This window comes from Enoplosus armatus, chromosome 20 (genome assembly GCF_043641665.1).
Source record: "Enoplosus armatus isolate fEnoArm2 chromosome 20, fEnoArm2.hap1, whole genome shotgun sequence".
Lineage (NCBI taxonomy): Eukaryota > Metazoa > Chordata > Actinopteri > Centrarchiformes > Enoplosidae > Enoplosus > Enoplosus armatus.
The window spans coordinates 3,699,708-3,724,664 of NC_092199.1; the positions used below are offsets into that span (position 1 = coordinate 3,699,708).

The 24,957-nt window shown below is 42.1% G+C and overlaps 4 protein-coding genes across 7 annotated transcripts; 2 read left to right on the forward strand and 2 right to left on the reverse strand.

Annotated features, from left to right (window-relative positions):
- Positions 1-98: 98 nt before the first annotated feature.
- nbr1a (NBR1 autophagy cargo receptor a) lies at positions 99-12,597 on the reverse strand. The gene is made up of 22 exons (XM_070926949.1): positions 12,416-12,597; positions 11,996-12,058; positions 11,872-11,890; positions 11,669-11,691; positions 10,929-11,111; positions 10,479-10,556; positions 10,129-10,352; positions 9,725-9,844; positions 9,155-9,454; positions 8,655-8,814; positions 8,029-8,277; positions 6,277-6,405; positions 6,033-6,108; positions 5,711-5,821; positions 5,269-5,448; positions 4,948-5,115; positions 4,558-4,712; positions 3,872-4,293; positions 3,636-3,721; positions 3,241-3,328; positions 2,840-2,939; positions 99-1,774 (listed from the first exon to the last, which is right to left on the reverse strand). The coding sequence occupies exons 1-22, from the start codon at positions 12,515-12,517 to the stop codon at positions 1,586-1,588; spliced, it is 3,225 nt and encodes a 1,074-aa protein (XP_070783050.1). The 5' UTR covers positions 12,518-12,597; the 3' UTR covers positions 99-1,585.
- Positions 12,598-12,700: 103 nt separating this feature from the next.
- Positions 12,701-16,370, forward strand: psme3 (proteasome activator subunit 3). 2 transcript variants are annotated; one of them, XM_070926483.1, is made up of 10 exons: positions 12,701-12,838; positions 13,408-13,440; positions 13,546-13,608; positions 14,049-14,171; positions 14,263-14,311; positions 14,449-14,567; positions 14,806-14,942; positions 15,117-15,171; positions 15,751-15,837; positions 15,983-16,370. In XM_070926483.1, exons 1-10 carry the CDS (start codon positions 12,797-12,799, stop codon positions 16,061-16,063), a joined length of 789 nt encoding a protein of 262 aa, XP_070782584.1. In that variant the 5' UTR covers positions 12,701-12,796; the 3' UTR covers positions 16,064-16,370. The 2 variants fall into 2 exon arrangements, with proteins under 2 accessions (XP_070782584.1, XP_070782583.1); XM_070926482.1 differs by having other exon boundaries at positions 14,049-14,153.
- Positions 16,371-18,989: 2,619 nt separating this feature from the next.
- Positions 18,990-20,606, reverse strand: g6pc1a.1 (glucose-6-phosphatase catalytic subunit 1a, tandem duplicate 1). 3 transcript variants are annotated; one of them, XM_070926481.1, is made up of 5 exons: positions 20,389-20,606; positions 20,186-20,295; positions 19,933-20,003; positions 19,663-19,807; positions 18,990-19,498 (listed from the first exon to the last, which is right to left on the reverse strand). In XM_070926481.1, exons 1-5 carry the CDS (start codon positions 20,604-20,606, stop codon positions 18,990-18,992), a joined length of 1,053 nt encoding a protein of 350 aa, XP_070782582.1. The 3 variants fall into 3 exon arrangements, with proteins under 3 accessions (XP_070782582.1, XP_070782580.1, XP_070782579.1); XM_070926479.1 differs by having other exon boundaries at positions 19,663-19,778; positions 19,904-20,003; XM_070926478.1 differs by having other exon boundaries at positions 19,663-19,778; positions 19,898-20,003.
- Positions 20,607-21,804: 1,198 nt separating this feature from the next.
- Positions 21,805-24,170, forward strand: g6pc1a.2 (glucose-6-phosphatase catalytic subunit 1a, tandem duplicate 2). The gene is made up of 5 exons (XM_070927443.1): positions 21,805-22,046; positions 22,143-22,252; positions 23,015-23,135; positions 23,452-23,567; positions 23,668-24,170. The coding sequence occupies exons 1-5, from the start codon at positions 21,817-21,819 to the stop codon at positions 24,168-24,170; spliced, it is 1,080 nt and encodes a 359-aa protein (XP_070783544.1). The 5' UTR covers positions 21,805-21,816.
- The last annotated feature ends 787 nt before the right edge of the window (positions 24,171-24,957 follow it).

Below are 24,957 nucleotides of genomic sequence, written 5' to 3' on the forward strand. Positions count from 1 at the left end.
GTAAAGAATGTGCTGTATATAAGACATACAGTGTGTGCAATGGGTCATGACCTACATTTAGACATTTTTCCATTAACAGAGGGGCGACAAGACAAAGAGATGTGCAAATAGTTTATTGGCGGATTGACAGTAGAGGGGTATTTAATGTATACACTCTGTGACAGAAGAATAATTTGACAAGCATACAGTAGATATATTCAGAATTATTCTCTAGCATGATTCTTTAAAACATGGACAATCAACATAAGAAAATATGGTTCTAAAGAAATCCTCAACCACACGAACAAACACACAGGAGGAGTAATTCAGAATAACAGAGGCGAACATGAACTTAACTCTGCACACTCACACCACAAATGTCAAATCACCATACGTATATTTCAGTAAACTAAAAAGGATTTTTCATAAAGGCAATGTAAAGAAATAAAATTTACTTGGTTCCACTATGAGATTGAGGAATGTGTTGTTAGAGACATCTCAGCTTAGATAAGTGCTAAATGACTGTTGCTAGGTTTCGGCTGGTTGGTTGAATGAGGACACGTGAAAATGCAGGCAGGGGTGTTAAACGATGACGCTAAGCGGACATTTTCCACTGTGACTGTGCTAAGACCACGAGGACACGACTCACCTCTAAAGCCTCTACCTGTCATGCAGGTGTCTCCTAAAAAGCAGTAGAAAACATCTGGGTCCGAACAGTGATCCGCTCGGACAGTTTTGTATACATTCCACATGTCAACGTCTAAAATAACAGTACTCTGATACAGAAAAAGATTGCATTGTTTAGGCAGATTTCACTACGATAATCGAGAAAAGTCTTAAATATCTGTTGTTCTGACTACTGCACCGCTGACCCTCAACAACCAGAATATCCATGTAGCTTCAGTAGCATCGTCTAAAATGAGAGCTGGCTTTTACAGAACATTTCTATCTTTTGTGACATTCAACAATATTAATTTTCACTGCTCTATTTGTGAGAAGAATCTAGCCAAGCCCCGTCAAAAGACAATTATTTTTCAGCGCAGAGGAAGCAGCTACAACAGCCACACAAACACTAAGATGAAGAGCTGAAATACACACTTTTGTCCTGTCAAAGCTCCTGCTCCTTTTTGACCATAACACATAAGGCTCTACGGCCCAAGTAAACAAGGCATTTTAACTGCTATTCATAATAATTTACAAGTGTGTATATGGTTAATTTCATCAAAATGTTGAAGCTAAATTAAAGGCAAAGGCAGGAGAAGCCATTCATTCCTTTCACTCTAATCAACAGTGTTCAAGAAATAAAGGCTCCTCTTTCATTTTTGTTCCACGTTTTTCTTTTTTTTTTTTACACTTTAAGTGACACGTTATTGTCTTATTATACTCTTGGTCCAAATAAAGTGTCCACCCGTTGGATAATCAATCAATTGCATGAATCATAAATAGGCTTTCTTCTTTAAATAATTCAAAATAAATCTAGACACTGGAAAGGGAGAGAGATACACAGGTCATAATCTAAATATTCCTTATGTTATGTTTAAAAGTCAAATAAATCCCTTCCTGTGACTCTTTTACAGCCTTACAGGCGCCCATCGCTTTCCCTCCTTTAGTGCTGAGTGTTGACAGCTTTGTTCTGGCGGTCCTCGGCCATCTGCACCAGCTCGTTGACGGTGTGCAGCAGGCTGTAGCCGTGCTTCCTCAGCAGCCGCTGGTTGAGCCGCTGGTCTCTGAAGCCCATTTCCAGCAGCATCGCCATCATGGAAGGGTCCTGTCTGGTGGCTGGGTCGATGCCCCGCTGGAGGAAGGAGCGTAAGCAAAACAGAGATCAGAGAACAGAGAAACCCCCGAAGCTGTCAAACTGGATCACTGCTTGCCGATTTTATCAATTGCCACACCTTTCCGCATAAACATACTCTAATTTAAAGCCACTTTTATGAGCCAAAATAAACACAACTTTAAGCCTCAAGCCTCCTTGTAACTACAGTGAAATAGACTTTGTTTCCCCAGAACTTGTCTTGTCAGGCAGTGCTTGCTCCAAGGCTGTGTATCGCTCAAACTGAACTTATAACCAAGTTATCGTTAAACCATTTCTAATAAGGTACTTAAAACAAACCATTTGGTTAATGGAACTCGTTGGCAGGTCTGTGGATTATATGGATTACAACAGTGCACTGAACTTCCTGTCTAACTAACTGCACACGCAAGTGGTTACTGACAAAAATAACCACAAACACGTTATCCTTCAGATCTTCTTCATTAGATTAAATGTTATGATTATCAGTGGGTTCTTCTAACAGTCACATTTTGTTTTACAGCTGAGTTATAACTGAAACAAACTGCAACACAACACTGACATATTAACACCTCATAAAGTTGTTACCTATTTACATATCCAGCTGACACAGAGCAACATTAGCATTCATTTGAACCCATGTATATTCACTCTCCTGAGGGAATATCTGGCTATTTAGCTGCTAAACGCTCCACTATGTTCACCAGGTAGTCTCTGACTGCGTCTGTCTGCTGTTTGGTGTCGGGCAGATAGCGTTCAGCAGGTTTATCAGAGCTTTTCAGCTGGAAACAGCTTCCTGCTGCAGCTGGAAATGACGCTCACACACATGTTCGCCCCATTTTGAATACATTTTTGGAAGGACAGTACATTTTGGCATGTTTGGCTGTTGTAAGGAAGCACTGACTCGTAACTCTACCCAACTCTTCATCTCCTCGTGAGCATATATTTTTAGCACTTGTGAGAATCTTATTTACTGGAAAGTTAAGGTTGCCACTGTAATTGTAATCGATTGTATGCATGTTGGCTAGCTTTGGTGAATGTAGACATAAGAGTTGCTGTGTGATGTACCTGTATTGAACAGTTTGGTCCAGTGAAGAGAGCTTTATAAGCGGATGCTGCCACAGAAAGGGCCCCCTTGACAAGTCCCTCTGTGATGCCTCCTTGGCCCCTTGTATAAAGACAAGGATGTGGTTACACTGGGTTACATAACAGTATTGCAGAGAACAATGTGTTCGAGCTAGACTTCTTTAAACAAAAAGCAAATATATATCAGAAAACAAAAATGCAAGTTATGAGGTGCTTCACGCTGCTTTATGTGTTGTCACTGATTATACAGACTGATTGTTAGATCAGGCGGTTACACAAAAAGATGATGACGACAGATAAATGTAGTCAAGAGAAACTAAAGTGAAGTGTGTTTCCTTCACACCAGTGAAGCATATCAAGTTTTACTCTTTGTTGTATTGCACCTTGGCTGCAAAGCGTTGCTGGGTCTGGGGTTATACGTCTCAAAGGCACTGGATGCTGAGCCTGCTGATCTTGACAGACCAGACGATACTGCAGAGCAGATAAAAAGGGAAATAACAACACACACGCAAACACACAGTATTTTGCTGAAGCAACAAACCCTGAAAGCCTGCGTGCCATCTTACTTCCTGTCTTTCCACAAAGGGAAAAATGTGTTTCCTTTTTCACCAACAGCTCCTCAAAGTACTAAACTGATAATTCAGATCAACAAAGTGAGTCACACAGACGTTTAAGTCACTGTACATGTCTTATTTATGTCAGTAGCTCAGAGTGACACCTATGATACTGTGTTTGTACCTATGTGTTTGTATCCAGTGATTCAAATAGTAAAACTCACCATTTAGGTGGACCCTTGGTTGGTGTGGCTCATATGGTTCACAGGCTGGAGGACTGGGGTCCTCAGCCAGGTACAGTGCCTCAGACCTGAAACATACAGTAAACAAAGACCATATGAAGGGAGATACTAATTAAAATTGATAGGGATCATTTCTAGGTTTCATTTAAATCCTTAATCCATTTTTTTTAATGAAAAAGAGAGAACATAACATCTGTTTGACTGAGCTCCCATCTAACCTGGGTGAGTAGAGGGCCGGTGGGGGCAGCAGGGGGTCAGGCAGCACCGGCGGTGGCACCACTTCAGGGGTGAGCGTCACAGCGTCCAGGGTTTGGGAGGCACACAGCATCTGGTTCACACTGCTGTGGATGGGAGGGACTGGTAGAGGCCACGTGTTCACATATGAATCCTCAGCATCGACTCCCTCGGTCCTCTCTTGCCTCTCTGTCAGGGCTGCCGCCCTGCCTGGCTCAGTGTTGGAGTCTTCATCTGGGTCCTGCTGTATGTCCGGATCAGCTGAGGTCACAGCAGCTTCAGCGTCAGGCTGCGACATGGCGGAGCTGTACATGGACTCGCCCAGAGGCCGGCTGGTGTCAAAGCAGTCTGGGAGGACAATGATGTAATCGTCGCAGGAGGAGACTGAGGAGGTCTGGCTGCTGACCTGAGACACAGGAGGATATAATGGTGACAGTTATGGACCAAACTGGAAAACGTCGCTGTCTACTGAAAAACTATGCATCTCCAAATATGCTGATTTTGATTTTTAATAAACGGAAGGATTACGTGTTCCTTTTGTGTTATGTTCCTTTACTCTTGTGGTTTTGTCTTCTGTAGCATCTTATTCTCTAAGAATCAACGTCTTAATAATTTATGATCCGCTTTGTCCTTCAAAACATAACATTGTGTTTGTAGGTTAAAACATCACCTCCTCCCAGTCTTCTCCTTTGGTTCCACCCTCCTCTTTCTCCTCTTGAGTATCCCTCATGTTCTGCATGTCATCCAAGACCGTGACCTCTTCGTCATCGTTATCATGATGTGAACTGATGTGCAGGTTTTCATTCGCTGGTTCCAGCAGAAGAACTTATAAGTGAAAAACAAACACCAAAATGAGCATCTAAAAACTGCAGGTGAGGCTCAATTAATTAATTATTATAAAAGTTATGACATGGAACTGTAACCACAAATGTTTTAAGTTGTGTTTAACTTGTTTAAAAAAAAAAGAAATGAGGGAAAAATTAAGAAAAACTGAGAAAATCAGAAGCTGAATTGTTGAAACAAACAGAAACAAACAGAATCGTGGAAGTCGTTCTCTAACCTGGCCTTGTCTCCTCTTCCCCGGGGATCTGGTTGAGACCTGTGTTGGGAGACAGAGCTGAACTCTCAAGTCTAATGGCACAGATCTCCTCGTTTCCTTCTTGCACCGTCTCTGTCTTCTCAGCTTCTACAGCTCTCTCGAAGCAAAAGCTGGGCCCCCGGGAAACAACTGGAAAGTTTTTATAGAATAAAAAACTAAGTCAGGGTACCTCACTATACAGCAACCTTTAAACACAAAACACATACAGTGTATTTCCCACCACAGGGTTGTTGGATGATAATAGTATAGAATAATACAGAGGGAGGTAAAGTGGATCCTCACCCTGTGGTTTGTGGCTGCTGTGCTGGAGTCTGCGCAGGGGTCTGTGATCGGGGGCTTCCTCCAAGGTGAGGGAGCGGATGACCGTCTCACAGAGGAACTGGGCTCCGCTGATCTCCTCCTCCCTGTCCTCCTCCTGGGTCACAGGCTCCAGCAGCTCCCTCTGCTGCCTCAGTTTCACTCCTGGCCAGAATACAACAAACATTAAAATTTAGCATTGCATATGTATAACTGCTAGCCTCAAGCAGAGAGGAGGATCGGGCAACAGAGGGCTGGTAAACTCACTTCTTTCTCACTCTCACATCCTCAGAATTTTTTTATTTTCAAACTTGTAGACTTAGGTGACATCACTTGAGATTTATTTTTCACGCAGCTCCCTGTAGAGCCACAAAAGGCTTTATACAACTAATTTCACATATGTATCCTATCACACAACCGGTCTTACCAAAAAGTGTTCTGACCCCTGTGACCTCCGTGTCTTCTTTTATCTGTGGAGGGATGGCCTTCTCCAACACTGGTGCATCATGGGGCAGAGGGGATATGCAGGGTGTCAAATCTACAAGTAAGGCAGAGCAGAACACAACACAGTTAACACACTTAAGTGTTAATGTGAACACTAGAAAAATGTTTATGCATATTCAAAATAAACTTTGGAAGTAGTGTAGCCATATTATTTTCAATTTTGGAAGGAAGGAAGTTGTCTGTATAATTGTCTCACAGCCGCTAAATCATCTTCTCCAGTGTTTAAAGCATCATAGGTTGCTTACCCACAGGAGTGTTGTTAGGAACCTTCTCCAATTCTTGCACAATATTTATATCCAGCAACTCAAATGACAGTAGATCCTAAAAAAGAAGACAAGCAGGGAGAATGAATGCTGTCCGACTGATTGTGAATTTGGCTTGGTTTGGTCATTTAGCATAACAAGATGAAGCTATAGAACATGAGTAGTAACTGAAACTAGTTTAAAACATGTTTAGGCAGCTGAATGCCAGAGCGTTCTCAGTGTGCACCTGCGCAGTCAGTAGGTCAACTGAGGGGAAGTAGTAGTCTTCATGGTTCAGGTCTACAGACAAGCGAGGCCCGCTGTCCTTGGACCTTACCTCCTTCTCCTTCTTCTCCACTGGCCTCACCTCCTCCTTCTGAAGCACACACAAGAATGGCACCATTAGTATCACCACAGAGTGCATTCAAAGATGACGCATTAGGTGATATTCATGAGAGTTTCACCATTACAGTTTTAACATCCCAGTTTACGTTACATTTTTCCTTTATTACCCTGGAACCAGGACTTACACAGACTTATTATTCTGCCATGTTCATGTTGAACTTTTAATCTTAAATAATTTAATTAATACATAATAATATGTACAATAAATAAAAACAGAAAAGTCATTTGTGGTGGAAGAAGTATTCAGATCTTTTACTTAAATGGAAGTATCAATACAACAATGTAAAAGTCCTGCATTCAAAATCCTACTTAGAGAAGTAAAAGTACTGGTTGTGCAGTAACATGTCTCCTGTGACTGGTAAGACTAGTTTACTTATAGTCAGGTAGGCTTGTGGCTTCCAACATAGGGGTAAGGTGCCTTCAAAGGGACAGCAAGTAAATCTGAGGGGTCATGAGATGATTAAAGGGATGGAGAAAGAATAAAAAACGAATTTGTGCTCCACAAATCTATTTTCAATTTTTGGACTTATTAGATATTGGACACTTCTACCTCTTTGGGCCTCAAACAGTTATTTAAACTAGAATTACCGCCCCACAGTTGCCTTCCTCCACAAACCAATTAAGTTGCAGTTTACATCCATGTCTGCCCAGCCTCGTATAATATATGTAGTGAATACTTGGAAGGAATTTATACATTGTTGAACTGATTAATGAAGACTATACTAGAGTATCGTAGATGTATAACAGGTGCACGTGTACTTGATTACTATGTAAAGATGGATTCTTATAGGGCATAGCTACTGTAAGTGAAACTCACTCACTCACAGCATCACGATTAGCTCGGCGTGCTCCAATAGGTTGTTTGCCGTCATGTGATTTTGAATGAGGCAGGAAGTGAAAGGCAGAATAGATAAGACGGAGGAAAGCCCGTACTGTGCTAGTTGTTGTTTCCTCATTGTGTCATCCCAGTCAACATGAGTGTGAAATCTGGAATTCATTCTTAAGTTATGGCTAAAAAACAATTTTGAGGTCACAATGACCTTTGACCTTTGAGTCAAAAGTGTCACCTATTCAGTGTCCTACCAACTGTGAAATATAGTCACAATCTCCCGTTTGTTTTTCCAGGACATTATGATGTCACAGTGAAGTTGGCCTTTGACCTTTTGGGTAAAGAATATTGTATCCCATTAAACATCTGTTTGAAGTTTTGTCATAATTACAGCATCAATTCTTGAGTTATGTGTTTGACAATGTCATTTTGAGGTCACAGTGACCTTGACCTTTGACCACCAAATTCTAATCAGCTCATTGTTTGGACCAAGTGGAAGTTTGTGCCAAATTTGAAGAAATTCCCTCAAGACGTTCCTGAGATATCGCGTTCACAAGAATGGGACTGACGGACAACCGGAAAACATAATGCGTCCAGCCGCGGCTATCGTCTACAGACAGCTATAGGCGCGTATAACTATAGCTGTCAAATAAATGTAGTGGAGTAAAAACTACAGCATTTCTTTGAATAATAATAATGATATAATGCCATGTTCTAGATGTTCTCACTGCAGCTGTACAGGGTGTCATTGGATAGCAGACTTGCCAGTCGTTTGCTCTGATGCCCGAGAGCGTTGCGGCTGTCACCAGGGTCGACCACGATGCTGCACCAGACACGCGGGCCAAACTGGCACCCGCAGTGCGCCAGCCGCCAGTGGGAGGTGTACGTCCCCTCCATCACAGGAGCGACAAAGGCCACACTGACCACTCCCACTTGTCCGGGCAGCAGCAAGGGGACCGGCACCTCCCTCTTCTCCTCTGACGCCAGGCCGAGGTTTCCCCACATGAACACTAGCTGGGTGCACGCACACACATACACAAAACACAAAATAGGAATACACATGCGAAAAAGCACAAAGACAAGAGCATGCAACCAAAGTCACTCAGCAGAAAAATAATACACACGCTCAAGTGAGGGATACACACGCGCGCACACACACACACACACATTCAAACAATGACAAAGACTTAAAAACTTAAAGCACAACACAGATTCAACTGAATTCAAATAATAAACATCTCAGACAAAAAGGGCATTAGTTGTATTACGCTGGGTAAGAAATCTTAGCTGGTGTTAGTGGATAAGAAGTAGGCAATGAGCTGTCAGTGGAAGTGAAGCAAGGGGGGCAAAGAGAGAGTGGAGCCTGTCCTCTCGGAGGGTGGGAGGGGTACCTTAGTCTCTGAGGTCCAGCTGATAGTGCCCGAGTTCCTCATCTTCCAGTATTTGATGAACTTGGTACCAGGTTCCAGACGGGTGCCGTCCGGCAGATTTTCATCCAGAAACAACGCAGCCATAGTGGGCACCAAGGACGTGTGCGAGACCCCAGGACCCCTAGTTTCAAGTGTACAGAGCATTGTTGAAAATAGCCCTGGTTTCTTATAATACCCATCTCTTTTGTTCTCTACGAATCAAAAAGCAGGAACCCAGATTTTTTTTTGCAGCTCAAAAGCAATTTTTCTTAGAAAATCTATGAAGCAGCAGCAGCAGTTTTCACATTGAGGTAGTTCCAACATTTTCCACCACCCCAGAGCAGCCAGCGATACACTCATACAGACTAGATTACAAAGATGGCATATTTTGATTTCTTTTCTTGGAAAAAAAGACTTTATTGCATCCATGCTGGGTTTGAGGCACCCAGCACTGTCGGACGCCCTTCCGAGGTGGCGCTTACTCTGGACTGGAGGCCTGGGGATCAGGGACCGGGGCAGGGATGGGACCTTGGGCTGGGGCTGGACCTGAGGCTGTTTCTGAGGCAGCAGGGGGGGGCAGGGCTGGGACCTGGGTGGACGCGGAGGCCATGTTTGTCAGGTTGGCTCTGCCTGAGGTAGAGGGCCCACTCCACTGCAGCCCCCTCTTCTCCAGTCTCAGTTTCTTCTTGATTTCCTTCACTTCAGCTCTTAGCTGCCTCCTTTCAGCTTTGAGGCGCTGTCGCTCAGCCTTGCGCACTGTCCTGTCTCCTCGCCTTGGGAACCTGGTTTGAAATGTCATCAGGAACACCTATTTGTTGACTATCAAATGTTTATTTTCCAAGAACAAAACACATACACACTCATAATTCATTGTTTACAGTAATCTAGCTGATAAAACATTTTGTGCAATCCTGCTTTGCATCCATTTACATTTATGTTTTCCTCCGTTAATATAGAAGAAGTGATAGCAAAAAGGGTTCGCACTGTTGTAAGTAAAAATGTCTTTATGTTTCAAGAAGTGGGAAGATTTATCCTCAGTCTTGGGGGTTTACCTCAACTCTCCCGACATGCCATGCTCAGGGATGGAGAGAGGTGTCTTGGTTCTCACAAGATTGTGGCTAGGATCATGGCTATGTCTGCACATCTCGCACAGGATGCAGGACGGGCACACACTGGCAGGGAAAAAGCCAACACACATATCAATATGGATACTAATAAAGCTGCTTACAGAAAACAGAACATGCAAGAAAAAAAAGCAAATCATAGACTCGTGAAAAAGGTCTGAAGGATCATTAAAAGTGTGTGTGGGACATGTTCAAAGCATCACCACTAACACTTATTGATTCATCAGGTGAAACAGTTTCTGAACTTCAAAAATGTTTACATTCAATTCTGTCCCCTCTTATGTACCCATTCCCCTCAAAATACTATATATTGGAATGTGTTCCATGCCTACCTGCACTTGTAGGCCCCTTCAGATGTGAGTTTGTTGCAGCTGCTGCAGTTTGGGGTGTAGCCAAGGGATCCATTTGAGGTGGAGGGGCCCGGCCTGGGCCCTATAGGACCGCCAATGGCCCCAATGGCCTCTAGGGGCCCATCAGATGATTTGTGGGTACAACACTGGCCAGAAAAGTCATTGCACATCCTTTCCACTACCTCTTTCACCACCTCATCTTTGAACTATGAAAAAAAAAGAGTATGATTTGTGTTAGTAGAAGCTAAACATTACTTTTAGAGACAACAATATTAATCAAGCATCAACCATAAAAAGGTTAAAAGGTGGAGTTGTTTGAATTTAACTCTTACCTTCTCCATGTACGATCTGAACCACATGGGAGGTGGCTCATCTTCTGGTTTGCTCCCCTTGTTGTCCTTCACTGTCACCTGTATCAAAATACATAACACTTACATCAAACCTAAGTTCAATTATCATTATTAGTTTTTCCCTACATGCATTCAGCAGTATTAACCCCCACAAATCCTGTAAAAACCACCACTGTTGCCAAATAAATGCACAGACAATGAAAGACTGTTATATGACCTTAAGATAAACTGATTTTAGGCAACAACCGCATCAAAATTATTTCAAATAATTACATCCCAAGAGACAATAAACAGTTGCTGACACTGATGCAAGAAATGTGTTCAAGATGTAGTTCTAGAATGTAAATTTACTGTATGCCAAAAACACTGTAAACACTGCAAAAGTGAAGATGAAAGTGGAGGAAGAGGAGGATAATCTGTTTGGTTCCTTACAGCTTCTCGCTCAGGGGTGACCTGTGTGCCTTTGTCCACTGTTTTGACCCTTGATGGATAAGGAGGAGCAGGCCGGAGGTCTCCTTTCAGCTCCTTCACCTCCGTCTTCAGCGGGCCTCCACAGGCCTGCCCTTTCATCTTGTACACGTTCATGTGCAACTGGTTCCCCTGCTTCTCTGCGCTCTGTATGGAAAATAAGCACGAAACACGTACAACAGGAGACTGTCACAAAATGATGCATATAACACGTGTAACAAGTTGACATATTCAAGAAAACGATGTAACATATTACTATCATATGAAAACTATGTTTGGGATTCAATATATAAACACAGTGTAGTTGTGTTTGACTTGTCATTTATATATCTTTGCTATTTGTTGTCCTTTGTTTTCTGTAACTATGTGAATGCTGCTACACTGGAACAAGTACATATTTGTGACATGTTTATGTCTTAAGTACAGTCAGACAGTACATCCTGTCTATATAATGCATGACATCCTGTCATATTGCATCATGTACATGTAATGACAGTCATGTAATAAGAGGTATTTTCTTTTCTGTTCTTTCTTCATTTATGCAATGAACAATTGACTGAATTTTACTGCCAATATAATGTTTACTAAAATGTCCCATATTGTGCATGATCTCTGATGATCTCTCTCTATAATGATATTGACTTGTGTTGTTAAATTGAACCCCGTCTTGACTATTCTACAGAAATCCAGCAGTGCCCCAGTACCTTGATGGCTTCTTCATATTCATCTGAAATAAAACAAATCAACAGTAAGTTGCTTGAACAACTGACTGGAAATCAATGGACATTTCTACATTCTGCAGTTGCAGTTATTCAAATCTTTAGCTCACATATTTTGGTATTTTTTTGCTTACATTCTACTTCAAAAGATACCATGAAATTAAGATGTATGTAAGTATTTTTCTCACCTTGACTGTTTATGCAAATCTGAAATAAAGAGTGAATAAGATCAGAATGAGACACACACTTAGGCACAACCAAAACAAAAAAACAGCTCTACAGCAGTCTACACATTTACATACACTCCCTTACCTCTTCATTATCCTCATCAAAGTATTTGACTTGAAAGTGGTTGATCCCAAAAGATGCTTTGATCTGAAATATAAGTTGAGAGAGAGTCAAATCCATAGCAAACATCACCTTATTAAATCAGAACTTCTTTTATCCCTCACATGTGTTATGAAAACATCAATAATGGCACGTTGAGAAATACCTCTACAGCTAGCTACTGTACAAACGCAATACAGCAAATTTCAGCAGATTTCCGTTTCCTTGCGTATTTTTTGTGACATACAGGCTGGCTTAAAAATGACCACATTGTGTACACAGTTTGTCGCAACAGTATCGACTGTCCTTCAGGTGGTCTATTGTTTACGTGGCTAGGCCATGTCTGGGCCTGCTTTTCACCAAACTGCGCCAGCGTTTAGCCAACACGCTCTGCTAGCAGCTTACCCAGGCTTCAACGGATTCCCACTCCAATTTGTCCAAATCCTGAGCCAGAAATCTCTTCACATTCCCCCGGAAATTGACTTTAATAGTAACAGGCAGCCCCATGTCAGCCGTTTATGAGTATATAATGGCTATCATTTGCGGTGACACCGGCCTATTTGATCCCTGTTGCCCTCGACTGTCTTTTCTTGTTTACATCGTCAGCTGCGTCTAGAAAAATACGGTGACGTTTCGCGCACGCGCAGTCAAAACATCGCGTCTGTCGCGTGTCAAAGTCGTCATCTTTAAGCTCACGAAGTGTGGCTGACAAGCAATAAGCCACACGTTTACAAGTGAATTTAATGCTGTTGGGACAATCGTTCTTCGGCTATTTGACAACATAAGATGTCTTCACTCCTCAAGGTGAAAAATGAACTTAAAACCAAGGTATGGTTCGTCTTTCGGAAACTCCAGTTAACGTTTCACGACGTGTTGTTGTTGCCACTTGCTTGCTAGCATGTTAGCCACGTTTTGTAGCATGATGTGAGAGCTCCTGATAAGGCCAGGCTAACGACGGCTAACCGGCTTGTTTCCCGCCGGTTACAATACACCGGTCAAACCTCCCAACAGGTGCTGTGTCACAGTGACGTTAAGCTTCATTAGGAGCGAAGCGAAGTTAACGTTACAGCACTGTGTGCCTAAATAACGGTTACTGTTGGAAGAGCACATGCACTAAAAAGGCCTTAGCTACCAGGTTAGCCACCTCAACAAGCTGCCGTTGTCATAACCGTTACCTGCGTCATGTTACCTAATGTTATAGCTTTTAATTCTTATACTGACTCATGAACCACGTTTATAGAGTCCATGTCGATAACTTCGGCCAAAATAAACCCACTCCAAGTCTAATAAAACGTAGGCCCGCAAAAGCGTTTAGCTAGGAAAAAAAAATGAATGGCTTTGCATTTGGTGAATTGCTGCCGATGTGATATTGGGACTCTTGTCTTATGTGTTTGCAGGTTGATGCTTTCAGGGAACGTATCACTTCAGAAGTAAGTATCGGTAAATATGTGAAACATGTATTGTGAGCACTGTTACACATACAGCAAACATTGGTTTTCAAGCAAGGCTCAACGAAAAGGTTGCATTTCTTTCAGGCAGAGGATCTAGTTGCGAATTTTTTCCCAAAGAAGTTGCTGGAACTTGATCACTTCCTAAAGGTCAGTTGCATGTCCATTCAACTAAATACACATTGAATAGTCTTAGATCTGTGTACATCCTGGTTAGGAGTGTGTGGTATATGTAGTTTTATACGAGAATTGGTCATTAGCTACATCTACAATTTCATGACAACTGGCAAAACTTAATCTGCTGAAAAAGGCACTGTTATACTATCAAAAGCTAAAGAACAGCCACTTATGGAGTGTGTGGTGAGATGGTTCTGCCAACTGTTTATTGGTAAAATAAGGTAAATGTTTTTGGTTCTGTCAATGATTTGGCCTAACAGACATATTAAAGGGATAACTATCACTGTAGAAATGGTTTGGCAAAATATCTCTTGTAATCTCATGGTGTGTATCGTCATATCACCCTACCCCTAATCTTGTCATGTCACAGAGCATAATTTGTTTGTTCAGCTAGTATCGTTGTTGTTTTTCAGGATCCAATCATAAACATCTCTGAACTGAAGGAGATACACTCGGAGATAAACCTGACGGTGCCAGACCCCATCCTAGTCTCAAACCTGCATGACGGACTAGAAGCGGTGAGGCTCCATTTTAGAGTTCCAATTAAATCCTCAATGCTTATAATTACTACTGTGTGCCTAGCAGAGGTGAGAACGTACCTTGATCCTGTTTTTATCTATTTCACAGCAAAATGCCAAAAAGAGAAAGCTGGAGGATGGAGGTGGGGATGACAAGGGTGAGTATAAGACTATTAAATAGGTAAAATAGATTTAAAGCAATCCTCTGTGTATAAATAATAATAATTTCTTGGCCCCTTTTCTTTATATGTTTGAAACTTATTTACTCTCTTTCTCTCTTTACCGTCTCACCCAGTGACTGGCACCAAGGTCTTTGTCATGCCTGGTGGGATGATGAAGAGCAACGGAAACCTTGTTGATCTTATTGAAAAGGTCAAACCAGAGATCAGGACACTCATAGAGAAATGTAACACAGTAAGTAATGCCTCTAATGTAATTTAACCGGTAACCATCAGTAGTTTATCTCAGTAATGTTATATTACTTTCAGGATTGGTAGCAGTAACCCTACATGAGTGCCAATTATGTTGAGCACCCCTTCCCAGACAGTTGCTGCAAGTGTTGTGGATATGACTGCTGTACATCTTGACTCGACTGATAGCATCCCAGATGCTGCATTCTCCTTTTTCTTAGCAGTTTTCTTTTCTTCTGCAGGTCAAAATGTGGGTTCAGCTGCTTATCCCCAGGATAGAGGATGGCAACAACTTCGGAGTGTCCATCCAGGAGGAGACAGTAGCCGAACTCAGAACAGTTGAAGGGGAGGCGGCGTCTTACCTCGATCAGATATCAAGGTTTGTAGAAGTCCTAACCAAATTGTACGTAATACAGTATGAGGCATGAAACTGGTGCCACATAAGATCGCTTGGCTGCTGCATTTCTTTTTACAAGGTTTACTTGTCTTTATAATTTACAAGATTGGTTCTGCATTGTTTCGCCAACATTTTGTTTTTCTTCTTTACTTCTAGATACTACATCACAAGGGCAAAGCTGGTTTCTAAAATAGCAAAATATCCACATGTGGTAAGTGAATATTATCTTGGAAGAATGAAAGCACAAAGGACAGGATACAATGATACACGACATTTTAAATTATTCAGTTTTCAATATGAGTAGTGATGGGTGGATGAAGCCTCATGATGCTTTGGGGCCTTCTTTCTGTTTCTGTGCTTTTCAAAAAAAACAAAAAACAAAAACATTTGCTGTTGGCACTAACATCTGTGACAAATACATTGTTTCCTGTGACTGCTTCACAATAAAAGCCCCCCTGTGTTTCCTCAGTTGAAAGCTTTTAATGTGAACAGGCAGCAGTAGGAAACATTTGATTTGCTCACGCTGAAACTTACTACAGCTCTGATGCAGAGCGAACAGTAAACAGAGAGGCTGATATCAATGAGGTAAAATTACAAGCAGCAGCGCTGGATTACATGCTGCATCGTTTCCTGCGAGTCCCTTGTGCGTATCTCCGCCACTAATAATGAATATATTAAGGACTGTAACTTATAGCAACTGCTATAGAAGTCACCCAGTAGTGGTTGACTCTAGCAATCGAATGTTTAACTGAAACTAATGATGTGTTTTTTGTTTTGTTTATTTTACTAGGAGGACTATCGGCGCACAGTAACCGAGATTGATGAGAAGGAGTACATCAGTCTGAAGATCATAGTTTCGGAGCTCAGAAATCAATACGTATGTCATGATCTTTATTTCTCATATCACTATCCATTAAAGTTTATTTTATATCAACATACAACTGACAAGTTAATGGAAATATTTTCACTTTTGCTGTATTTTCCACATGGTCATACTGTCTGTTTGTTTTTTTTCTGTGAAGGTAACGTTACACGACATGATCCTGAAGAACATTGAGAAGATCAAGAGGCCTCGAAGCAGTAATACTGACGCATTGTACTGATATTCATCCAACCATCTGAGCCTCCACCTCCCATCTCCATCCCCCCTGTCTCCCTGCCATGCCTGTTGAGCTACAGTAGCCTGACACTGGTCCACAGGACTACAACTAGACATTCACCTACTTCAGTACAATCAACACCGCCCAGTACAAAAACATAGCTTCCATAGATGGACACAACGCACATGTTTTGTTTTAATTGTAAAATATTTTTCTTGTTTTAAACCATTTGAAGGAAAATGGGGAGATAGATCATAGACAACAAAAAGCGCTATGTATTTTTTAATTTTAATTAAACATTTTGTCCTCAGATCTTTGTGAAATTGCATCATTTATAGCTCTTAAGAAAGTAAAGTGGTTTGTTTCATACCCACTGCTTCCCTGAATGTTTGTCACTTATTTCTTTTTTTAGTCTTATGTTAGTCTCCGATTAATGTTTATAGGATATGTTTGTTATACATTACTGAGTTTAGTATGAATACTACGCAGGTTTTAGGTCCACAGGCTTATTGGTTTTCAGTGAAAATTCATAAGTCACCAAAGCATCTCTTATGTTGAGGCATTGATTCTACTGAATAAAACATTTTTTGATAAGAGATTTTGAATTCTGTTTTGGCATATTTATTTTTACAAAAAGTGATTATTTGGTTTGGTTTGAGTCAAAGCGTACAGTAAAATAGTTATCAGAATTGAGGAAAGCATTGGGTAGCCATGTTTCCTCTTGACCTGCAGATGTCACTGTGGCATCTAACTATCACATCTGTACATCAGCAGACTTCACAGCTGGACTGAAGGGAAGACACAAGCACAGTACACTGACAACACTGATGTTCCTGCCAAGATATGCAGATATATTTCATTGTTGTGGGAACATTTATCAAATAAAAAGCAGTACAGTACAGTAGTGCTCTTTGTTGTAAATATGCAAATAATATATAAGTCTCTAAGGAAAGTTAACAAGATTATAGTGCATGAACAACACAGTGCTGTGTTTCCTGAGGGTCATAAAGTATTTGTGATGATGGGAGGCTTTGACAGTCTGCAAAACAATTCAGCATTTACAAGCTAACTTCTAACCCATTTCCCCTAATTTGCACCATTAACCAGTTAATTAATGATTTGGGTTGACAGCCTGAATAAATTCAGTATGGGAAACACTGCACCACTAACGTGCACTACATCACTAACGTGCACTACGTCTGACGTGCTTTCTCAGACTGAGGTGGATGTTTTTGTTGTCCCGACGAGACAGAAGCGATCAGATTAAATCTGCACATCATAACTGAGAAAAACAACCAACATGAGCTGACCGTGGTACTGATGTAAACAGTGAAGTGTTGCTTAATGTTCTTGACGCAGTTGTAGTGTCTGATCCAACTACCCCGCCCCCCCTCGTCTGTCTTACACACACCCACAATGCAGCCTTATAGATACGGCTCCATGAGATAAGCACCGGAAAAGAGTTCAGAGGGACCTCAGAGATAAGATTGTTAAAAAGGAGACTTGGGATTTGCAGGTGGGAAATGTCACACGGCCACAGCTATTATGTCATCAGAAGGGGTCTCACATTTCCCTCCCACCTGGACCATGTCTTACTGTGTTGTGTACAATTGAGATCAATTATGTTTTGTAAAATAAGATGAAAATATGTCAAAGTACATATAAAGATTAAATTTTTTTAAGGGGGAAAAAACTGAATTTTGATATTTTGAAAATTCCTATAATATAATAATTATCACCAACTATAGGTCATCAGTTTCCTACTTTTTTATCACTACTTCAGTGACTTTGGGAGACATTGCACTCAGCAGTTGTATAATCTAATTAGCAGAGGTGTGTCTCTCTCTGCAATCCTGCTGATCTCAGTACCATACATCAGAAGTTCCTTTGATATGTCGCCTGAGCAATGTACTACTTTTAGAGCCTTAAGGGGCACACGTGTTGTCTGCAACACTTTCTGCCCCTTGACCCTGAATGTCTCTATTGAAAGCTCATGGCTGTGGTGTCACTATGTGGGACTGCCGAGTGAAGGGTGCATGCTCTGGTTAATATTTAATGGCTGTTCCTGCCGGAGAATTAATCAGTATCAGTCTGAGACATTCGGAGAAAACCGATAGGGGAGCGCGGTGTTACTAAAATAAGTACAACTCTTTATAGAAAGCAAATGATTATAAAAACAGTTTTTATTTAAATTGCTAACAATATTTCCTTTTCATCATTTATGCATCATTGAGCTGAAGAAACACTTTTGTTTGCTGAGGTGCTATCTACATTTGTATAAAAATATATTCTTTATTCTTTTTATGTGTATACTCCTGACATTTTTCTTTTTCTGAAAGAAAAGAGAAAAGTTGTCCTAAACATATTCCCAGAGGTTTTTTTTATATACCACTTTCATGTCCGTGCGTTCAGTGAGCCAGGAGACGGTTAGCTTAGCTTAGCTTTAAAAGACTGGAAAGAGTGGGGGGAAAGTTAGCCTGGTCTGGTAACAAAATCTGCCTACTAGCACCTCCAAACCTCACTAATTAACGCTTTATATCTTGTACCTCAAAAACCAAAGTATAAAAAAGACAATTTGTAGTTTTACCATGAGGTAAACCCCCTGTAAAACCACAACATGACATTTTTATACTTCAGCTTTTGTACCAATTAAACAAATGAGCCAGGCTAACTGTTTCCCTGTTAAGCTAAGCTAAGCTAAGCTAACAGCTGCTGGCTGTAGCTTCATATTTAGCGTAAACATTCGAGTGGTATCAATCTTATCTTCTAAGTCTCAGCAAGAAAGTGAATAAGAGTATTTACCAAAATGTCAAACTACAGTACATATTCCTGTAAGGACCTGATATCCAGTCCTTCAGGGTCGTTGCCCTAAAAGTCCAATGTCAAAATTAAACTAATAATTGACTTTAAACGACAAGTTGGACCTGAATCACAAGTTCTTGTCTTCTCTCTTTCCCTTGCAAATCCAGCAGAGAGCCCAGGGAACCAGAGTGGTTGGGATCAAAAGTGCTACTGCACTTTTACCAAAAGACAGGAAATAGAAAGTCATAAGATTTTCAGAAGAAAATGTCCATCCATCCAACAGCTGAAGCAGAAATAAGGAGACAATAATACATCCCATCTTGAAACTGGTGCTTGTTTCCTTCTTCTTGGTCTCGGTGTAGAGGGGCGAGTGCAGGCCCAGGCCCAGGCCAAACAGGGTGCCCATGTTACGCAGGAGGCTGGCGAAGGGCGTGGTGTCCAGGTGGACCCATTCTGACCTCACGCACCACTTCTGGGCCTTCTCCATGGTCCACAGCAGGTCCACACCCAGAGCTTTGAGCAGGAGGTAGAAGCCAACAGCGAAGGAGGTCAAGAAGAGGGTCGTGCAGAAGTATTTCTTCATGCTGGCGTTGTAGATCCATTTCTCCCTCGAGACACACTCAGCTACAAGTAAACCTGACACAGAAACAGAGAAGACAGTCCATCACATGTCTGAAAAGCCTAACGTGCCAGTAGAGCTCCTGAACTAACTCAAAAGGTTTTTCCAAATATACCATAACAAAAACAAACTTTCGTCAGTACAAAACGTATCAATCTTGAATTTACTTGGGCAGCCTAACCTGTAATGACTCCAGCAATGACCTGGTGTGGGAAGTGGGCAGCCATGTAGACCCTGGACATGCAGACCACCAGCTCTACCAGGCCCATTAGCACCCACAGGCCTAGCTGCAAGAATCTGACAGAGAGTGAACACTGAACATGGGCCTCAAGGTTTGGAGAACAAGATGACCGTTTTATTTGACACCTACGGGCCAGATTTCACAGAAATGAATGATTGTATTACCACAGACTCACTTGTACAGTAAAGGGGGGCATCGCTTCTCTGTTGCAATAGATAGAAGCGCTGTTACCATCACATACCAGACACCAGCTGCACCCATAGCATGACCTGAAGGGCTTCCTGCAAGGAACAGATTTAGGCTAAACTCATTCAAAGAACGACATGTGCGCTTGCCAAACACTGCAGATATTATCTTGCTGTGATGTATTCAAGTATCAACCAGACGAATAGTTCACTGAGTCACACTGTAACAGGCAAAATCTTCAGGAAAAGACATCGATCATGTGTGTCATGAGCTGTACCTGGTCCCGTCTCACATGTGATGGGAAACTGCTGCAGAGGAGGAGCCGATCCTGCTCCATAAAACCGGGTCTCATGAACCCACCAGTACGGTCTCTCCCCAAACAGAACCCTGCCATGGAAAGACCAAGAAAATGAAAATACAACAGTTCTCTCTTGCTGTGTGTGTTTTGGTTGACTTCACCGTTTCGTTTTAGCGGGTTACCATTTCAGGACCAAGTTGAGCCAGTCTCCCAGGACAGCCACCCAGATGAGCCTGAGCCCCGTGTCCCTCCGCAGGTGGAACCAGACCGGGAAGAAGCAGAAGAACGCTGTGTGCAGATCGGCCACCGTGGACGCCAGGCTGAACAAGCCCTCATACCTGCTGTATTTGGTCTGCAGGTGGACCGCCAGCTCAACCCCCCAACTGTGGAGAAGATCCATGATATGACGACCTCCCCCTGAGGATGATGCACTGAATCTGGGGTGTTTTGTCTTCTTTTTCAGTGAGGTTTCTGCCAAGCTCTTTCAGGCAGTCCCCTCTGCTCTGCTACTGTGTGATCCCTATTGGACTTTACTCAAGGCTAGCAAATTTGTTTGCCTTTGGAACAGTGCAGACAGGTTCCTTAACCTTTACACCCCTGAGGCCCCCTCTACTAAAACCCATCATTACAGAAATCAGGTGCCACCCCACTGACAGATCACAGATTTCTAGGAAAACCTTTTTTTTCCTCTGAGCAGTGAAAATGAAGTAGCTTCTGTTCTGAAATCCATTGATCTTGGCTCACAATTTACACTCTGTGTCCCATGGATAGTGTCGAGTGTGTCGTTTGTGTCTTCCTACTCAGGCTTGGGATCCCAGTGTGAGAAATTAGGACAGCCTTATCACAATCGTGTCCCCCAAAAACAAGATCAAACATGAGCTCATCTTGAGCTCCGCTGCCAGACCCGTTTGTCATGACAGAGCAGTAACTTCTGGCAATCTGCTTTTTCTGTTTTATCATCGACTATCTCCTCAGCTTCTACTCAGTCCAAACCCAATCATTTAATCATTGATCTCCTTATGTAACCCACACTACCTCCACCAGTGAGATGTTTTCACCAAATCATCAAAAAGACAATTACATAACTGACAAATTATTACTCAGTGGCTGCATGAATGGCAAAGGAATCCTGTGGAAAAAAAACATCCTTATAGTCAGTTTTAGCCTAAACGTAAGCTCTGTGGAGTATGTGATTTGTTCTTAGAAATCAAGAGGACTTAGCTGGTATTTAAATATATTTTGCAGGTCATTGAAAAGGAGATATTACTCTAAACTGTTCAGTCTGATTCAAGTCATCATTGTGAAATATAGCCATTGGTCAACATCATCCTCTCTGTGCTGCGTACAGTAGGTCAGTGAGAAAGATACCAATTGACATTTTGTTTTCCCGCTATCTTTTCAACATGTTTGTGTGACAAACCTCCCAAACGCTCCTGACTCCCGGTGTTTTATTACACATGTGCAAGGTCCAAAGAGCAGCGTGAGCATGCGTTTGGGTGGTGGGTCCCTCTGGTATAAAACCAACCAGCTGTGTAACTGATAGCAACAGTCTTGTTTTTTTGACTCACACATCACCAGACTGAGACTTGTCTCTCCCTCTTGAGGCTAAGATGAACGCTATAATGGACGCCATGCAGGGTTTTGGGGTGAGCACCACCCACTACCTGCAGACCAACTATCAGGATGCCCAGGGCTTGTTTCTCTGGGTCTCCTGGGCGGCAGACCTCAGGAACACCTTCTTCATCTTCTTCCCGTTGTGGTTTCAACTGCGGGCTTCAGTGGGCATTAAGCTCATCTGGGTGGCCGTGATCGGAGACTGGCTTAACTTGGTGTTCAAATGGTGAGTTAAGTTAATCTTTGAATTAGAAGTTCTTCACCAAACTCATGTGTCCTTAAAGACTATAACCCGAGTACGTGTTACTGTTGTCTTCTTCAGGATTCTGTTTGGGGAGAGGCCTTATTGGTGGGTCCATGAGGCGGCTTATTATGCAAACACTGTTCCTCCTCACGTTGAGCAGTACCCCATGACCTGTGAGACTGGGCCAGGTGAGAAATGTCACTATACATACATGGCTGGATTTTCCTGCTGGGGGTCAAAAATGAGCTGCTGGATCCCTGTTAAACCCTCAGTTCCTCACACTATCTGTGCATTGCATACAAGTATTATTATGTGGGTACAAAATCAGCTGCAGAATTGAAGGTCTTCAATTGTTTAAGTGCAAGTGGTGCATATTCCCATATTCCTAAACAAAGTTACAATCAATTCAATTACCACAAACCAGTTGCCACACAGTGAACCTGCAGTTTGTGAACCAGCTTTGTAATCATGCATATGTGTTGTTTAAAATACAAGTACTATCAGCAAAATGTACTTAAACTCTTAAAAGTAAAAGTACTTGGTCCCCGTGACTGATAAATGATCATGTATTTCATTATTAGATTGTGAATGTTAATGCATCAGTGCATCAAGTAGCATTTAGCTGTTGTAGCTGATCCAGGGCAGCTACTTTTAACTACTTTAAATACAGTTAGATAGTTTAGTACACTGGTTCCCAATCTGGGGGGTTGTCGGATGAAAAGGTAGAAAAAGTTCTGCTACACAAATCTCTCTCAAGTTTCAGGATTTTTTTTTTCTCTGATCTTAGCTTTTTGTGAAATATTGGATAATTTTACCTTTTTGGGCCGTCTGAGAGGTTCAGTGGGGAAATCAAACAACAACAAAAAACAACACATGAACAATGCAGTCATTGTTCTACTTGAGTGAATCAGTCTGTGATATCTACCTCTGTCTCTGTTTGTGTTGTCCAGGCAGCCCCTCTGGCCATGCTATGGGAGCCGCTGGTGTCTACTACACCCTGGTGACCTCCATCCTCACCATCATGACCAGCAAGAAGAAATATGGAAGCAAGAAATCCACCAACAAGGACTGGTGAGAAAAGGATCTCTTCTCCCCGTTGATGTCAGTGTTGTTTACCACCCAGAGCTTATCATTGTGGACACAGTGTCTGTTCTGTGCTGCGGTTGATCATTGACTTCTGAGAACTATTGGTTTGTAAAGAGGAGATTATACATGAGTGGTTTTGACGTCCAGGCAGCAAAGAAAAACTGTGTCAGTTGTTATATTGCTTTAAAAGGTTGACTTGTTTATTTCCGGGTCATGATCAGACTAATCTAAATCTCCAGTGCTGCACTCTCTGTTCTGCCCTTTTCAAAATAAAATAATCTAAGTTGTCTGAATTTGACAGGTATCTGAAAGCTGTTCTGTGGACACTGTTTTGGGGGGTCCAGGTGTGTGTCTGTCTCTCCAGAGTCTTCATCGCAGCCCACTTCCCCCACCAGGTCATTGCTGGTGTTATCACAGGTCAGTCTTTAGTGGAACAGACAAAGAACAATTGTCAAGCCTGTGCTGTTACGCTTCCTATATAACATAATATTGACCTGGGCTTTTCAATGGATTCTAGGTATGATCGTGGCTGAAGCCTTCAACAGAATTCAGTGGATCTACAACGCCAGCATGAAGAAATACTTCTACACGACCCTCTTCTTGACCTCCTTCGCTGTTGGCTTCTACCTCCTGCTCAAAGCTCTGGGTGTGGACCTGCTGTGGACCATGGAGAAGGCCCAGAAGTGGTGCGTGAAGCCCGAGTGGGTGCACCTAGACTCCACGCCCTTCGCCAGCCTCCTGCGTAACATGGGCACCCTGTTTGGCCTGGGCCTGGGCCTGCACTCGCCCCTCTACACCGAGACCAAGAAGAGCAGCAGCACATTGGTCAAAGCAGGGTGCGTCATCAGCTCTCTGTTCCTGCTGCACCTGTTTGACTCCTTCAAGCCTCCCACGCACACCGCGGCCCTGTTCTACCTGCTGTCCTTCTGCAAGAGCGCCACCGTGCCTCTGGTCACTGTCAGTATCATCCCGTACTGCGTGAACGGAGCTCTGGGCCTGCAGAACAAAAAGGGAGCGTGAGCAATGAACTCCACGTATACAGACTAATGAAAAGGAAGTGCAGTGTCTCTTCCGGATCAAAAAAAAACAAACTTTCCTCTGGTGCTTATTGCATTCATATGTCCATCTGGTCCTCAGGAAAAGCCTATGAGATCAACGGGAAATTGTCACTGGTGTCATTTGGACGCTGAACTCTGTGAGCACTGTGTGACACTACGTGAAAGCACTATCCAGGAGGCCCAGGGGCACTTACAAAGACCAATTTTGAATTTAGCAAAATGTGATAATTACAATTGTTTCAGAGTCCTGGAAATGGACAAATGATGAATACGAGTCTAGCAAGTGCTTATTTGCTTGCAGTTATTGTGTTAAACCTCACTTTAAAGACAATAACAGTCCCTCACAGCTTTGATATGTCATTTCAACTGTAATAGTAATGTATTTTAAATGTTATAGAAAGTATTTTTAAAACTGTTTTGAATATTTTTAATAAAAAAAATCTTGAAAATGTATTAAATGACTTGGGTCATATTTGACTGCACCATGCAATCACACTGCACTGGTCTGTACCATGATGATTAGCCAATAATCAGCATTTATCTATTTGATCACACATTGTAAATAGCCTCCACTTCCCAGTGGCGGAATAACTATTGGGTAAGAACCTTAATGTAAAAATTAAGCTACAGTTAAAAGTCCTGCAATACATATTAATATTAAAATAAATATGTTCCTCAGGGAAACAACTCTGCTTGTCAGATAAATGTAGTGGTGTTAAAGTACAATACTTTCCTCTGAAATACAGTAG